Source organism: Cyclopterus lumpus, chromosome 20, assembly GCF_009769545.1.
Source record: "Cyclopterus lumpus isolate fCycLum1 chromosome 20, fCycLum1.pri, whole genome shotgun sequence".
Taxonomy (NCBI): domain Eukaryota; kingdom Metazoa; phylum Chordata; class Actinopteri; order Perciformes; family Cyclopteridae; genus Cyclopterus; species Cyclopterus lumpus.
This window is the reverse complement of record NC_046985.1, coordinates 20,713,207-20,729,814: the sequence shown is the minus strand read 5'-3', so window position 1 is coordinate 20,729,814 and position 16,608 is coordinate 20,713,207. Positions and strand designations below refer to the sequence as shown.

At 41.0% G+C, this 16,608-nt stretch overlaps 1 protein-coding gene across 1 annotated transcript in view; it reads left to right on the top strand.

The window, feature by feature from the left end:
• Nucleotides 1–2,888: 2,888 nt before the first annotated feature.
• Nucleotides 2,889–16,608, top strand: part of LOC117749733 (palmdelphin-like) — a 31,167-nt gene continuing 17,447 nt past the window's right edge. Inside the window, exons 1-3 of the mRNA XM_034560448.1 lie at nucleotides 2,889–2,933; nucleotides 7,359–7,439; nucleotides 8,228–8,358. Coding sequence (XP_034416339.1) covers nucleotides 2,889–2,933; nucleotides 7,359–7,439; nucleotides 8,228–8,358 — 257 coding nt within the window. The remainder of the gene's footprint in view (nucleotides 2,934–7,358; nucleotides 7,440–8,227; nucleotides 8,359–16,608) is intronic.

Genomic DNA, 16,608 nt, shown 5'->3' with positions numbered 1-16,608 from the left:
CTGAGTATTTCCTCTCTTTTCAAACAGCACTGTGAGAGGTTTGTAAGGTGCATCTTAACCTTTAGTGATCCTTCTGTTGTCCACTGATTTACTGTTGTGCAATATAAAAGATAACATCAACATAGTCATGTTACATTCAATGCAGTCATTGTGCCATTCCTTAGTCCTCAATTAATCATCCATCGGACATGTGACATAGACATGCTACTTCTCCTTCGGTCTCCCTCCCTGTCAAGACCGAAACACGCAAATCCGTATTGTGTGATGAATCCTTGGTCGCAGGCAAAGATACTGTTCGCTTAATAAACTTTACAAAGTACCCAGAACTTTTACAGTGTGATGTAATGTGACAGTGTGAAGTCAACAAATATCTTTCAAATGTCTTTTGTTAAATTTTATGGTGTGATCTCCCCCAAAAATGGTAATAGAAATTTAAGAAAATATATTTGATAAAAACATGTTTTAAATTTAGCAAATTATTAAATACATCTTTTTGATATAAATTTTGATTTTTGGACGGGGTACTGCATATTGGGCTCACGTAGGGTAGGGGCATCAACAGAGGCCATGTCAGGGGGCAGTGCCACGGAGGCAGGAGGCATCGCAAAGGAGGCTGGACCAATGAGGCCAGGCCTTTGAGGCAGGAGGCACAGAGAAGGAGGCAGGGCCATTGGGAAGGAGGCCAGGTCCAGGCCAGGTGCCGGATGCAGGAGGAAGCAGAAGCAAGCCAGGACCAGTTTCAGACACAGCAAGGTCCAATGGACCCTATGAGGCGAGAAGGCAAAAAGACTCCGGGGAAGAAGTAGAGTTAGTAATGTGCAATGAAGAGACGTAAAGGAGAGAGAGAAGCGAAGAAAGGAGCTCAGTGTATCCTAAAACATTCCCCAGCAGCCTATAGCAGCATATCTAAGGGCTGGACAGGGGCAAACCTTCATAAGAGGAGCTTGCTAACTTAACTGAAAGCTCTGGCTCCCATCCTACTTTTTTGGACTCTAGGAACCACAAGTACCCCCGCATTTCGTGAGTGCAGCTCTCTGGTGGGGCAATATGGTACTACAAGCTCCTTAAGATATGATGGTGCATCACCAATCAAGGCTTTGTAGGTGGGGAGAAGAATATTAAATGTTTAAATGGTTTTACAGGGAACCAGTGCAGATCAGCTAAAACAGGAGAAACGTGATCTCTTTTCTTAGTTTTTGTGAGTACACGAGCTGCAGCATTCTGGATCAATTAGAAGGCACTTAAGAGACGTATTAGAGCACCCTGATAATAAGGAATAGCAGTAATCTAGTCTAGAAGTAACAAACGCGTGAACCAGTTTGAGACAAGATGTGCCTGATTTTTATAATGTTAGGTTGATAAATGCATTCCTTGAGATTTGCTTCATGTGGGAGTTAAAATACATGTCCTGGTCAAAGATAACGCTAAGATTCTTTATGGTGGTGTTGGATGCCAGGGTAATGCCATATACAGAAACCACATCACCAGATAATTGATCTCTGAGGTGTTCTGGGCCGAGTAAAATAACTTCAGTTTTGTCTGAGTTTAACATCAGGAAGTTGCAGGTCATCCATGTTTTTATGTCTTTAAGACATTCTTGAATTTTAGCGAGCTGGTTGGTTTCTTCTGGCTAGATCGATATATACCTGAGTATCATCTCCATAACAATGAAAGTTGATGGAGTGTTTCCTGATAATGTTGCCCAAAGGAAGCATATATAATGTAAATAAAATTGGTCCAAGCACAGAACCTTGTGGAACTCCGTGATTAACTTAGCTGGTCATCGAGGCTTCATCGTTTACAAATACAAATTGAGATCGATCTGATAAATAGGATTTAAACCAGATCAACGGATACTAAGCGCTATAGTTAATCTGGGTGTATAGGGGAGGGCTTATAGTCCACTGCGTCATTGAGCCATGATTCCAGAACCGCCCCAAAAAAACCTGAACACAAAAATGGTCAAACTCCAAAATTCAGTACGATATACTTTTTTTAAAACATCTTTTAAGTAATAATTTAGAACATGTATAATGTTACATGTCCCGAATTCCTGGGAGGATGAGAGAAGTGTTCGTGATCTGTTGTTTTTCACCATGAAGTCTGTGATGTTTGGAGTCCCTGCCATAGGAGCCTCAGGTTGTTGTTGGTGAGCTTGAACTCTATATGCCATTTTCAGTTACAGTGAAAAATGTAAAACTTCATAGGTATTTGTCCTTCGGTTAACATGGCAGGGTTTTGTAGTGTAGTGACATGAATGGATATCATTTGAAAACTCCCTTTAGCCTCAACCTCTTCCGAAACTTGTTCATGTATTGGCATGAAAGGTCTTAAAGTGTAGATTTTAGATACTGAGATTTGATCATATAAATGCTTATATATTGTTATAATGTTATGCTTTTGTCAGGTTACTCAAGTTCAGAATAACACATAGCAGGTGTAATTTGCATATGCGCCTTGTATCACAACACTCACGCATGTTATCAGCATAGTCCCACGAGAAAAGTGGCCTTGCATGGCCCAGTCCTGTGAGAAGAGAGGAGGAGATGAAATTATCCCCCTCCTTGATAGTTCAGCGCTAGGATGATGCATACGAACCTGTGACGAAATCTGTGTATGTAAGGGCCGGACTTCCGGTTCTAGAGTAAGAGTTATTTTCCTCTCAACCTGTATGTTGTCAGAGGACTCCCTGTGATTGCAATCTCAGCGCTTATACTTTGCTTGTGATCAGAGAATAAATCTAGCAGAATGAGAGAAGTTGTTGGCTGAATTCTTCCGAAGGCTCTACCAGGCATCCAATTTTGACTCACGCTTTCAGATTGGAGCCTTGAATCTATTTGAAATTATATTTTAATTTGTTATGTAATCTGTCTGTCCCGTAGGCCATCATGGAGGAGGCTGACCTGCTGAGGGAGAGGCTCCAGGCCATCACGGTAAGGATCCGTCCTGGTAGTAATGTTAAGAAATGACGGCTTTCTCCAAGCGAGTTTCCCCATCTGAGAGCTCCGTCGTACAAAAATAAGCCGAATTGATGGTTCCAGTTACGATAAAAATTATTTATATAAAAAGTACAGCAAAAACAATTACAAATTGAATCACACTAATAATTACACAAAATATATCCCATGGAACAGAGACCGGCGTAGATTGGCTACCTGCCCGGCAGTTGGCCCAAAGAGATCTCCTGATCTTTCGCCTTTCCAAGCCTTGTAAGCCTAAAGTCAAACCCCCCTCCCTCCTCACATTTGCATATTACATACAGTGTCATTCATTTGATATCACAAATGAATTCATTTGTCTTGACCCTCCAACTTGTAAACTCATTGTAATACATAACCTCAATCGCTAGGTGCACCATTAAACCTAGTTTTCTCACAGTAAGAGGAGAAAGCTAGGATCTAGTCTCTGCGGCACATATTGAGAGCTGCTTTGCTGACTTTATTTTGGGAATTTTCTTTATTATTAGGTGGGGAACACTTAACATAACAATCAACTCTGAGTGCCAATTACAATACACTGCCCCCCCCGCCCCCCCCCTCCCACTTTGTGACAGAGTGAATGCCGTTTGTAGTCACACTCACAGCTGAATGAAGCAATAAGGTGCAATATTCAGGACTAACTTCCTTCTCTCTAGACGGTGTAGGTCAGGGGTGTCCAAACATTTTGCAAAGAGGGCCACATTTAATAAAGTGAAGATGCCCGGGGGCCAATAGTTCCTTCTGACATTTTTTTAACCACAAAAGTTACATGACACACTGTTATAAAACAATTTTTATCGTCACAATTACCTTTATTTTTTCAAATGACAATGTTACCAAATATAAGCCACTCAGGCAGACGTGAACAACTCTAAAAACACAATTATGCCTTTCATTCAGTCAGATAACATTGAACATGTATAGAATACCTTCAATTTCCAAGGTTAGACGTGAAAAGGGGGCGTGGCTTATCTCTGTGGCTCGTCTCCGTAAAAACATTTCACCGACTCCGTCTCGATAACTTCCGATTCCAGCTCTACTAGAGCAGCAGCAGCCCAAATGGCGGAGCATCTCAACGCTGATTGGCGCGAGTGGAAGTTTAAATATTTCAACTCTGGAGAAATTTTGCAACCAAACGCGAAAAATTCGCCACGTGTTTGGTGTGAATGCCCCTTTAGAACGGTGCTGCCACCATGTGGTGAAAGGAGAAATTACATCTTTACATTTGTATGATTTATTTATTCTGACAGAGCTAGCGAGCCATAACTAACACATTATAAGACCGAAGCTGCGGGCCGTATGAAATCTGACCGGACTTCGGACATGCCTGGTGTAGGTGGTTTGAAATAGAGACTCAGTCACGCCCCTTCCAGGGTCCTCTATGGGACCTTTTTTGGGGAATAATAGACAAATATTTTTATAATTTCACCATTATTACCACACATATGATGTTTGTCAATTTAAAAGATAGGTATGCAAGAACTATATATATATATATATATATATATATATATATATATATATATATATATATATATATATATATATCTATCTTGTCTTGTCTTGCACAATCCACAAACTTAAAAAAAAAACCTTATCTTGCCTAAGCGAGACCCTTTGCTGTTGTGAGTACATCCCGGTAAAAGCACACACGTATCGTAGCTCTGCAAGAGGGTATGTCGTCTTTCGATTACATGTTTTCAGTCTTATAATTCAAAAGTTTTACGTCTGTTAGAGTGTGTGCTGTTGAGGACTCAAACGCACACTCACGCAGCAGTTTGACTGGTGACCGGAACGAACTGACAAACGCACCCAGGAACGCCGTGGTCCTTAAATCTGCTGGCGGTAATCACTGGAAGGAGCCCCAGCTGAGCCAAAGGGGAGGAGCGTGGTAGTGGGCGGAAACCGAGGGTGGAAACTGTAGGCTGACAAAAAACGAAACATTAAGCACATGGTCCATAATATCAAAACAGACAGGGGGGGAGAACAGGGGAGCACACACTAAGAGCCTAAAACATTTTCGTCATGCAAAATTGTCTTTTAAATTGACAAAGATATGTGCAGTTTCAAATGGGCTCTCTTGCTATTGACTACTGTTTATATGTATATACATACACACATATATATTCAATTTTCACAAATTCCGAATTATCCTCAGAGGGCTTTACAATCTGTACACATACGACATCCCTGTCCCAGGACCTCACATCGAATCAGGAAAAACTCCCAAGTAATAGAGAAAACTCTTTCAGGGGTAAAAGAGGGAAGAACCCTTCAGGAGAGCAACAGAGGAGGATCCCTCTCCCCGGATGGACAGATGAATAGATGTCATGTGTACAGATGAACAGCATTACAAAGTTACATAAATACATTACATGAATATGACAGAATGTATGAATAATTCGTAGTAGGCATGGACCACGATCCAGACCTCCACAATCCATGAAACAGAAGGAGGTAGAGAGGAGGGTGGGGGCATCAGCAGGAGGCTGGCCCACGAGGCAGGAGGCATCAGACACAGCCAGGTCCCTATGACACGTGAAGTCATAAAGACTCCGGGGAGGAAGCAAAGTTAATAATGTGCGATGGAGAGATGTAAATGCATCCATAAGTAAAGAGAGAGGAGGAGATAGGTGCTCAGTGTATCCTAAAACATCCCCCAGCAGCCTATAAGCCTATAGCAGCATATCTACGGGCTGGACCAGGGCAAACCTGATTCAGCCCTAACTATAAGCACTATTAAAGAGGAAAGTCTTAAGTCTATTCTTGAATGAGGTGACTGTGTCTGCCTCCAGGACTGAAAGTGGAAGCTGGTTCCATAAAAGAGGAGCTTGATAACTGAAGGCTCTGGCTCCCATCCTACTTTTTAAGACTCTAGGAACCACAAGTAGCCCCACATTTAGAGCATGTGTCACAACGAATGTTTTGATTTCTTTCTTTTATTTGGAACAGACAAATGTTTTTTGACAGGGAACGTATCTGTTGGTTTGTGTTGGAAAACATACAACTTTAGAAATAAATAACCTTTCCCATTAAAAACTGGACATTGCATCTGTTCATTGCACGCGTCTAAACTAAGTCTTCGAGCAACCATAGTGACCTCTTTTTGATAGGAAAACGGTATGCAAGAACTTTAGATAATGGGAAATGATAACTACATCATCAAAATGTATCAGGTGGTCACTTACCATGTCCTCCCCTTTTCAGGACACAGTCAACTATGTTATTTAATATTTGACTACTTCCTGAAATACATATGTATATATAGATAACAAAGGTAGTAAACAGTGAGTAAAAGTAGTATAAATAAATACTAAATAATGTATAGTTGAGCATATGCGTTCCTCTGGTCCGGATGGGAGAGGGCAGTGTGGAGGTCGAGGGCGATGGCGTCATCAGTTTATCTATTTGATCTGTAAGTAAACTGCAGTGCAGTGACTCAGGAGGAACAGCTCAAAGCACATGATGGAAGCACTCAATGAATGCCATTGGCAATAGTGGTTTAGGAACAGGACTGGTCTTTTTAGAGAAGACGTGGGGACTAGAGACTGGATGTGTTGATCTGCTCAGACCTTGATAGCACAGCCAGGGAAGTCATCAGGTCTCGGTGATTTGTATGGATTCCTCCTTTTGAAGGATGTGCACACTGTTGTGACTGGCTCAGTGGTGAGCAGGGTAATCGTCCTTCAATCAGAGGATCGGTGATTCGATCCCCGGTTCGGCTAGCCCATGTCGATGCGCCTGTGGGAAAGACACTTAAACCCAAAATTGCTCCCGTAGCTGTGGAGTTGTTCTCAAAGTGTGATGTTGTTAATAATTTCATCTTGGGATCTGAAACTAACCTAAATCTGTGCTGCTTGCATACTCTAATTCAGCTATTATATAAACTCCAGTCAGTTTCCCAGACGTACACATCTGAAAGCTCACCCTTAATGTGGTACCAGAGTCGCTGTGCTTGACAGTCAGACATAGACAGGGCTATATATACCAGCAGATATCATCAGGGAGATCCCCTTTCACTGGGGCTTAGTGATCCAAGAGCCACAAGCTAATTTTAGCCTGCAGTGATCCCTCACTGTGACATCCAGGAACACAAATATCTGTCCATTATTAAATGACTCTAAATATTCAGCTGACAAACACTCTATATGAGATTAATTGTCTTTCTGAAGGACGGGAGGTTCTAGCGGTTGTAGTGAACAGGTGGACACACACACACACAAAAAACAGGTAGGGTCAAGTCTTGAGATAGTGTTACTATTAAGTTATTTATTGATGTCCGGCTGTCAGCTGGAGGTGGAAGTGTCAGCACAACAGGAATTGTTTCTATACTCTTAAATGTACACATGATGTAAACGTATGTTTAATTTGCCTCCAAAGGACAAAAGAAGGATCCAGGAGAACATCGCCAAAAAAAGGAGACAGATCGAAGAGGAGAAATTAAAACTCCAGTACATGAAGGTACTTTTTTTTTTACTGTTTAACAAGTATTTTGGTGGATGTCCCTAAAAATGTCTCTGCACTTGGTTTGTCTTCATTTAATGTTGCTGCAGCTACAACCTGGAATGAACTACAGAAATCCTTGCAACTACAGTCCTACGTCTCCAAGTCGGCCTTTAAAGCCTTTAAAGCCAAGATCACGGACTTGATCACGGACTTGCTGAAAGACGAGTGCTGCTGTTTCTCAGGCTGTTAGCATGTTGGTTTCTCCGCTTCTTGGCACTTTTTAACCCCATTTATTTATTTTCCTCTCCTTTCCCTCAAGAGAAACGCCTCTTGTCAGGCCACAGTTGTAAATAAGAATTTGTTCGCCTGGCTAAATAAAGGTTGAATAAAAAAAGAAAACCACCATCCAGGAGAGAATGTTGTCCACCGTTCTAACATGTTATTGTAGAAATTGGTCTCTAGCAGACACTTAACAGAGACCGCACAAGACTACCAGGAGGAATTCTGGGATGAAGTTCTTGTAAATTAATCTACATGCTAGTGTTGGCTAATAACACTGAAGCAATTTCTGTTTCATTTTACATGGTAAAAGAAGTACATTTGTATCAATGAATAAAATTATCCCAGCTGGATAACTCTGCTCTTACTGTTTACTGAACAATATACGTACTGAGGGATGGAAACTGAGGGCATCTAGTGGAGAAGTGGGGATGACAAGGTGACAAGATGAATGTTGACTAGAACTCAAATTTACCGTGGGCAGTTCAAATTGATGTGCCTGCGTTGGTGTGTTTGATTGACAGAAGAAAACCCTGAGGGAGCAGTGGCTGATGGATGGTCTGAGTCAGCAGTCGGAGGAGGAACAGGAGACCATGAGGCTTCAGGCTCAAGATGAACAGCAGCAGAGTGATCAACTGCAGAGCCACATCTTTAGGTAAATCACACAGTACCTCTCACACAACAGGCAGCGATTTCTCAGCCAATCAATCAAACGCCATCCTTGTTTCAAAACATTAACAATAGCAGAAACTCTGACAGCCTGGTGGAAATTCCACAAAATCACAAATATCACTTTTGCACCTTCAAATTTTACTCCTATATGGAACAATCCGGACTTTCTAAGCCACAATAAACCTCTTTATCTCCACACATGGTCTGCTAAACACCCTGGTTTCATTCCCCCATTTGGTTCAGAAGTACGGCATCGGGAACAATCACTTTCTGGAATACCTGCAAATCAAATCATCTATTCAATCCAAATTTAACATTAAGGCCACTAATCTAGAAGTACCCCCTTCAACTTCACAATTAATTAATATCACCTCCTTAAAAAAGTGAATCTCAAAAATATGCAAGACAATATCACAGTTTGACCAAACATCATCCATACCATCAATAAAATGGGAATTAGATTTATCTATCACTCCCGATGCTGACTTCTGGATCCAAATCTGCAATAACATCTACTTCATGACTAAAAATGCAAATTTACAACTAATACAATATAAAATACTTCACAGAATTCACTATACTGGGCAAAACATGTTTAAAATGGGATTCACTTCAGACATCTGTCCACATTGCACCCAAAATAGTCCGGATAGCTACGTTCACGCCACCTGGCACTGCACACCAGTTCAACACTTTTGGAGAAAAATAACTGAGTCACTGTCTGTCTTTCTGGGTTACCTCATCCCTTTATCCCCTTCACTGGGCCTACTGGGAGACATTACATCTATAAATCTAAACAAAACTAACCGCCGATTACTCCTCGTGGCCCTAACTATCGCCAAAAAAACTATCCTCATGAACTGGAAATTTAGGAATAACATACATATCACACACTGGAGAAACCTCATGACAGAATACATCCAAATGGAAAACCTAACCTCCTCCATCATTCATAACACAACAGAACACCACTCCATCTGGTTATCCTTTACTTTGTTTTTACAAACATAACACCACACATAAACATTTTTTTTAAAAAAGGAGCAGCGTGGGTTCACTGCAATCACACTCGCGTTCCGGAAACAACTGCCAAGTGTTACGATCGCTGGCGGGGACATGGACTGACACATCCGGCCATGTCTTTTCAGAATACAAGTGTGGTAGCGGAGTATACGGGAGTTAACGTTGTATTTGTTTGTACGAAAATAAAAATTAAACTTTAAGATTTAGCATCTTTCTGATGGTCATGTTTCATGGAGCATCTTCTGATTTAGTTTGTTTCTTGTAGTGTGTTTTTTTTGTTTGTTGTGCTCTGTGGACTGTGTATCTATTGTTGTCTGTATGAATTTTTGGTGGCAAATTAGTTTCCCCACTGGGGATTAATAAAGTTTAATAATAAAAAAAAAAGAGAATCAGTTGCTGCAGACGCAAATAGTTTCTCCTTTGAAATCGACAAAAGTTACTATTAATACCTAGTTAAACTTATTTGAAATATATTTTCCTTATATAAACTAGTTTGCTTTGTGCAATGTTTTGTCTCTATTACAAGGATGTAGGTTTGGTCTTAGAAGTAAGACCCGATAAAGTAAAATATTTTTAAAAATGAATGCTGTTTCCTCCCTTTTATATACACTTACATTCATTTGGCAAATGATGAATTACACTTAAATGTGTTATTGTTATGATGGTCATTACTGGAGCACATATGGCATATGACAGAATACACTCATCAACCTCACATAGGGATGTGATGGGAAGCAAACCATGATGATCACCACCCACGGCCGATCACCCAGCCAGAAATTCTTAAATGTAATATGTCCTGCCCTGCTATTTTATTTTATTGCATTATATATATGTAAACATGTTGCTGCTGCTTCAAAGAAATGTTCCCCTGAGGATGAATAAAGTACATATCTTATCTTAACTTAGACCATGATAGAAGCTAAGCTAACTTGCTATTTCACCGCCCAGTCTGCTCCTGGCTGTCTTATGTCCAGTCAAGGAAAACTCAGGCGAACCCGTCAATGAGAGATCGGTGCCCACATCTTTAGAAAGACCTGGTTCCATTGTGGATCAAGATGCTATTGTTGTCACCCAGACAACAATACATCCACAAAGCTGGTTCCATAAAAGAGGAGCTTGATAACTGAAGGCTCTGGCTCCCATCCTACTTTTTAGGACTCTAGGAACCACAAGTAGCCCCGCATTTAGTGAGCGCAGCTCTCTAGTGGGGCAATATGGTACTACAAGCTCCTTAAGATATGATGGTGCATCACCAATCAAGGCTTTGTAGGTGAGGAGAAGAATTTTAAATGTGATTCTTGATTTTACAGGGAGCCAGTGCAGAGCAGCTAATACAGGAGTCATGTGATCTCTTTTCTTAGTTTTTGTGAGTACACAAGCTGCAGCATTCTGGATCAACTGGAGGGATTTAAGAGACTTATTAGAGCAGCCTGATAATAAGGAGTTGCAGTAATCTAGTCTGGAAGTAACAAACACGTGAACCAGCTTTTCTGCATCTTTTTGGGACAAGATGTGCCTGATTTTTGAAATGTTACATAGATGAAAAAATGCAGTTCTTGAGATTTGCTTGACGTGGGAGTTAAAGGACAAGTCCTGGTCAAAGATAACACCGAGATTCTTTACAGTGGTGTTGGATGCCAGGGCAATGCCATCTACAGAAACCACATCAATAACTTCAGTTTTGTCTGAGTTTAACATCAGGAAGTTGCAGGGCATCCATAATAATATATAATGTATGATGTATGAATAATACATGATAATGTTGCCCAAAGGAAGCATACTGTATATAAAAGGTAAATAAAATTGGTCCAAGCACAGAACCTTGTGGAACTCCGTGATTAACGTTGGTGGTCATTGAGGCTTCATCGTTTACAAATACAAGTTGAGATCGATCTGATAAATAGGATTTAAACAAATGACTGATCCAGTCTCTGTAATAGGATGTCATGATCAATGGTGTCAAACTCAGCACTTAGATCTAACAAGACCAGTACAGAGATGAGTCCTTTATCAGCACTAAGGTCTAACAAGACCAGTACAGAGATGAGTCCTTTATCTGATGCAATTAGGAGGTCATTTGTAATTTTCACCAGTGCTGTCTCTGTCTCTGGTGTTTTCTAAATCCTGACTCAAATAAACTATTCTGATGTAGAAAGTCACACAACTGATTTGTGACTACTTTCTCAAGGATCTTAGAGAGGAAGGGAAGGTTAGAGATCGGTCTGTTGTCACATTGTGTTTGAAAGGGTCTTGAGTGGCCAATACATTCTCACCCAATGCATCAAATACTGCAGCTTGGTCAGTGTTCTTAAGCTTCAAAATATGACACTCTACATATCCCTCTAGCATCAGTTTTGGACGTGACTGAGATTGTCAGTTTCCATTCGTTACAAGCATGGTGTCTTGTAACAATAAACTTCCATCTTAGATTAGGTTTAGGCAACAAAACCACACCGTTACATCATTGGTTGAATGAGTGATTCAATTCAGTTTATTTTATACAGCCCAATATCACAAATTTGCCCAGGACCTCACATGAAGTTACATCATTGGTAATTATCACTCCTCCCCTGGAGTGAGCAATCAGCTGCTTTTAGGCAGAGCACAATGGCCTCAGATTTGGAGGTGCTAACTCTCATCCCTGCTGCTTCACACTCGGCTGAAAACCGCCCCAGTGAATGCTTGAGGTCATGGTCCGAGACCCCCGAACCTGACCGTCTCTTCCCCCCAGCTGCGCCTAGATATCCTGTCCATGAAAGTCACAAACACAATTTAAGTGGCCGTGGAGCAGACTCAGTCTCTATAGAGATTTGGATGGGTAGCTGCTCTTATGGAGCAGAGAAGGGTGTCATGATTGTGCAGGGCTGGACCCAAAAGCAGAGCTGGAGTTAAACACAAATAATCTTTATTTCGAAGGCCAGAGAGAGGTGTGGAACTCGCGCTGGCATCCACTGCAGGCTGGTGGCTGGTTGGGTGGCTAGGCTGTTCTTCAGGGGGATTCCGGGGAAGCAGAGGGCTGTAGCTGGAAAAGCACAAGTTAGCGACTATAATTTATATGTAATCAGAGAGGCCGGGGCAGTCGTTCCGGGAAAGTGAACTGACGATCTGGTGAGGAGTTGAGGGAGAACTGAGGCAGATATAGTGGGGAGCTTGATGAGAGAATGGGTTTCGCACAATTTACCTCTGATGCATCCCCGGTGAAATGGGCGGATCAAGTCACATCCGGGTGTTTTTACCGTGCTTTGCGAGAAGCGGACTTTTGAATTGGAACAGTACTTGGGCCGCGACTGATGACGTTTCACAAGTTCACGAGAACACAAGTGCGGACAAGAACGCATATTGAGAAACGGCCACTGTACCCCCAGTTGCTCCCTGGGCGCTTCACTGCAGCCCACTGCTCCTTGGGGAAGGGTCAAATGCAGAGAAGAATTTCCCCACGGGGTTAAATAAAAGTGTACATTACTTTCTTTATTTTGTAGTGTCCAGTTTCAGCTTGCACCTCTCTGACCTGCAGTCACATTCCTGAGGTGTCCTCTCTTCTGCTCCGGCTTATGTCTGATTTTCCCTCTAAATCACATAATAAACTCAAATGATTCTGTTTGCTATAATCGCCTAGTACATTCAGGGTTATTCATTTGTTATAATTGCATCTTACGTTCAGTGCTCTTTAATTGATTTAATCGAATACTACAATCTCTGCTCTTTACCTGATCTAATTGATTAATACATTCAGTGCTCTATGATTAAGTTAAGATATTACTTTATTCATCCCTAGGGGGAAATTTTGTGAAGCAGCAGCAAACATGTTTATATATATATAATACAATGAAATGAAATAGCAGGGCAGGATATATTACATTTAAGAATTTAAATAATAAAGGAAATGAAAATGTAAAAATTAAAGTATATGCAGTGTATCTAAAGTATAAAGTGAAAGTGGTGCAAGGTTTATTAATGTTCAATTTGTGGAGGATCTGGCCAGAGGTAATTTATTGTAAAGTCTTATTGCAGTGTGTCACGGAGACTCGGACGCAGAGTGGAGGTTTAACTAACAGTTTATTTATTCGTTAACAAAAAATCACAGGGAAAAAATCCTGGAAAAGGATAACTCCTCCGAAGAGGGACGAACGGGAATAAAACAATTATCTAACACTAAGTTCGGCCTAGAAAATGCTTAAACCAGGACTTGACTATAACAAGGCGTGTGTGCAGGACGAAGGATCAGACACACTGGCACAGGACAAGGGGAGACACTGACTATAAGGACACATGAGGGAAGTGGGGAAACAGGTGGACACAATCAGGAATCAGGGAAGACAATCAGACTGGTGACACATGATGAAGGGCAAGGAACCTGAAACGAGAGGAGAGTTAAGTTCCAAAATAAAACAGGAAGCCTTCTTCACCAGTTTAGTGAGTCTGTTGGTGTCACCAATGCTGCTCCCCAGCAGACTACGGAAAAGTACAGAGCACTGGCCACAACAGACTGGTAGAACATCTCCAACATCTTGCTGCACACATCAAAGGATCTAAGTCTACTCATCCCCTTCTTGTACACAGCGTTGACGTTGGTCTTCCAGTTAGGTCGATGGAGACACCCAGGAACCTATCCTCCTCCACCATGTCCACATCCTCTCCCAGAACTCTCAGCGGTCGTGGAGCCGTCGTCTTCCTCCTGAAGTCCACCACCATCTCTCTGGTCTTGGCCACATTCCGAAGCAGGTGATTTCTGCTGGCCCACTCCATAAAGTCATCCACTACTGCCCTGTACTCCACTTCCTGTCCATCCTTTATACACACGACCACTGCAGAGTCATCAGCAAACTTCTGCAGATGGCATGACCCCGAGTGGTACTGGAAGTCAGTGGTGTACAGGGTGAACAGGAAGGGAGACAGAACAGTTCCCTGTGGGGCTCAAACATCACTGACCACTGTCCTAGACAGCACACACCCCAGTCGGACAGAGGCCGTTTCTCAATACGCATTCTTGTCCGTACTTGTGTTCTCGTGGACTTGTGAAACGTCTACAGTCGCGGCCCAAGTACTGTTCCAATTCAAAAGTCCGCTTCTTGCAAAACACGGTAAAAATGCCCGGATGTGACTTGATCCGCCCATTTTACCGGGGATGCATCAGAAGAGACTTGTGCGTACTTTGGACAGCCAATATCCCACAATGCATTTCGCACTAGTGTAAGTGTCGTGGGTGTATGAGCAGGAATAAATCAGTCAGGTGTTGGAAATGAGCCCAGGTGCCAGTTGAAGGAAGCCATGCCCACGCCACACACACAGAACACAGTGGGGAGACGGAAAATAGGGAAACAGCAAAAACGGACTGGGGTCACAGCCGAGCTATGACAACTACATTCAATGTTACTTCTTTAATATACTTGCATATATTCAGTGTTACTTCTTTGTAATACCTAATAGCTACCACTTCTCACAGAACTCTGGGTTGGATTAAGTCCACGAATAAACTTGGTCATATTTTCAGAAATTAGAAGTGGGATAAATGCCATCACCCAGAGAGTCTGCCAGTTATCTACTTAGCCCACATTGTTTGCTGGGCAACACCTCTACAACCAGCGGTGGAATGATGACATGCGGCTATACATTTCATCATTGACCACATTTTGGAGTGCGCCAGAGAAAACAAAGGAGTCCGACATTGTTTTGCCGTATGTACACACTGATTCCACATTAACTTTAGTGACCTCCGAGCGGCGAATTCCAGAGTCATTACCGCCACATGTATTACAATCTCACTGTATTTACATTTCTCATATGGACATACATTCACACTCACATTCACACCTACGGTCAATTTAGAACTAGTATAAGTTCAAATGTACAGCAAGTTGTAGCTGCTTGTACTGAAAAATGTCACACAATTAATGTGGTTTAGATGGAGCTTTGAAAGTACCCTATCGGATAACAGATACAGAGACAATGCGCTTACCGTAGTACGTCGGCACATCACACGCAAACCTAATTCACTCTGCACTGAAAAAAATGTTGTGTTGAAATTAAAAATGCAATGTAAATGCACACAACAATTTTATCTAAATCCAGACATTTTTTAAAAGTAAATTGTACTAATTATTTTCAACTAATTTCAGCCTAATTTTATTTATAATTTCTCCTCATCTATTTTGAGTAGAGCTAACTCAATTTTATTAAGTAATTCCAACTAAATGTTGTGTTCAGTTTACTCAAATGGATTAGGTATCTTTAACCTTTTTTTTGGTTTACATGCAAATCAATTTATTGTTTAAATTTGTACATAATAAAATTGAGTTTCAGTAAATTAAATACTATGAGCCATTCTTAGTATATTCTTTTATTCAAATAAAGCAAACAGCATGTTAATACAACTCTTACTTAATCTTATTGAAACACAATGTAATAGCACCATCCACTTACAGTGTAGCATAAACACTTCTTACAGTGCTTTTCATAGCAAATAAAAAAAAAATGAAAACAAGAAATTACATATTTCCACATTCTTTTCCAAGAAGCCCTCTGAGGCAAATTCGTAATTTGTGATATTGGGCTGTATAAAATAAACTGAATAAATGAAACAAACATAACAAACATCATATTTTCAGTGTGCCACATCGTTTCCCCAGTTTGATGTTTGACTGTTGCTTTTTTAATTACGTCGACTCGTACTCTTCTTTCGCCATGCTTTAAATGGCACCAGTTTACAAGAGCAGATGAAGATTTCCTACAGTCCAGCATATATGTTGTTCTTTGTTCTTTAGTCCGAGGATTTTGGGGGAAAGATTTTCACCATGCATTCGAAAGAGCACTTTCTGAATGAATTCATAGTAGTATCTTAGCTCTTTGGGGTAAGTCATGTTCAGAGCATAGATGACTCCCAGAATCTTTGCACAAGCTCGGGCCACAGATCCAGTTGTCGAGGATGATTAGTCCGTAAACGTCATCATTGCATAATAATCCCTAAAAATATATAGTTTTTAATAAAACTATACATCTGTGAGGTGTTATTAAAGATTTACATAGGAATGACTAAGCTTCGTTCTGAGTGCCATAGGTCAGATAAGATTAAGAGATGGACTAATATTAGTTAGTTAGAGTATCTTCTTCTTTTAAACAGTTTGGTTCATTTGAATGAAATAGATACAAAAATTTAAAGAGATTTAGCCTTTTCATGGATTATCATCATTCCATAACAACAAGCATGTTG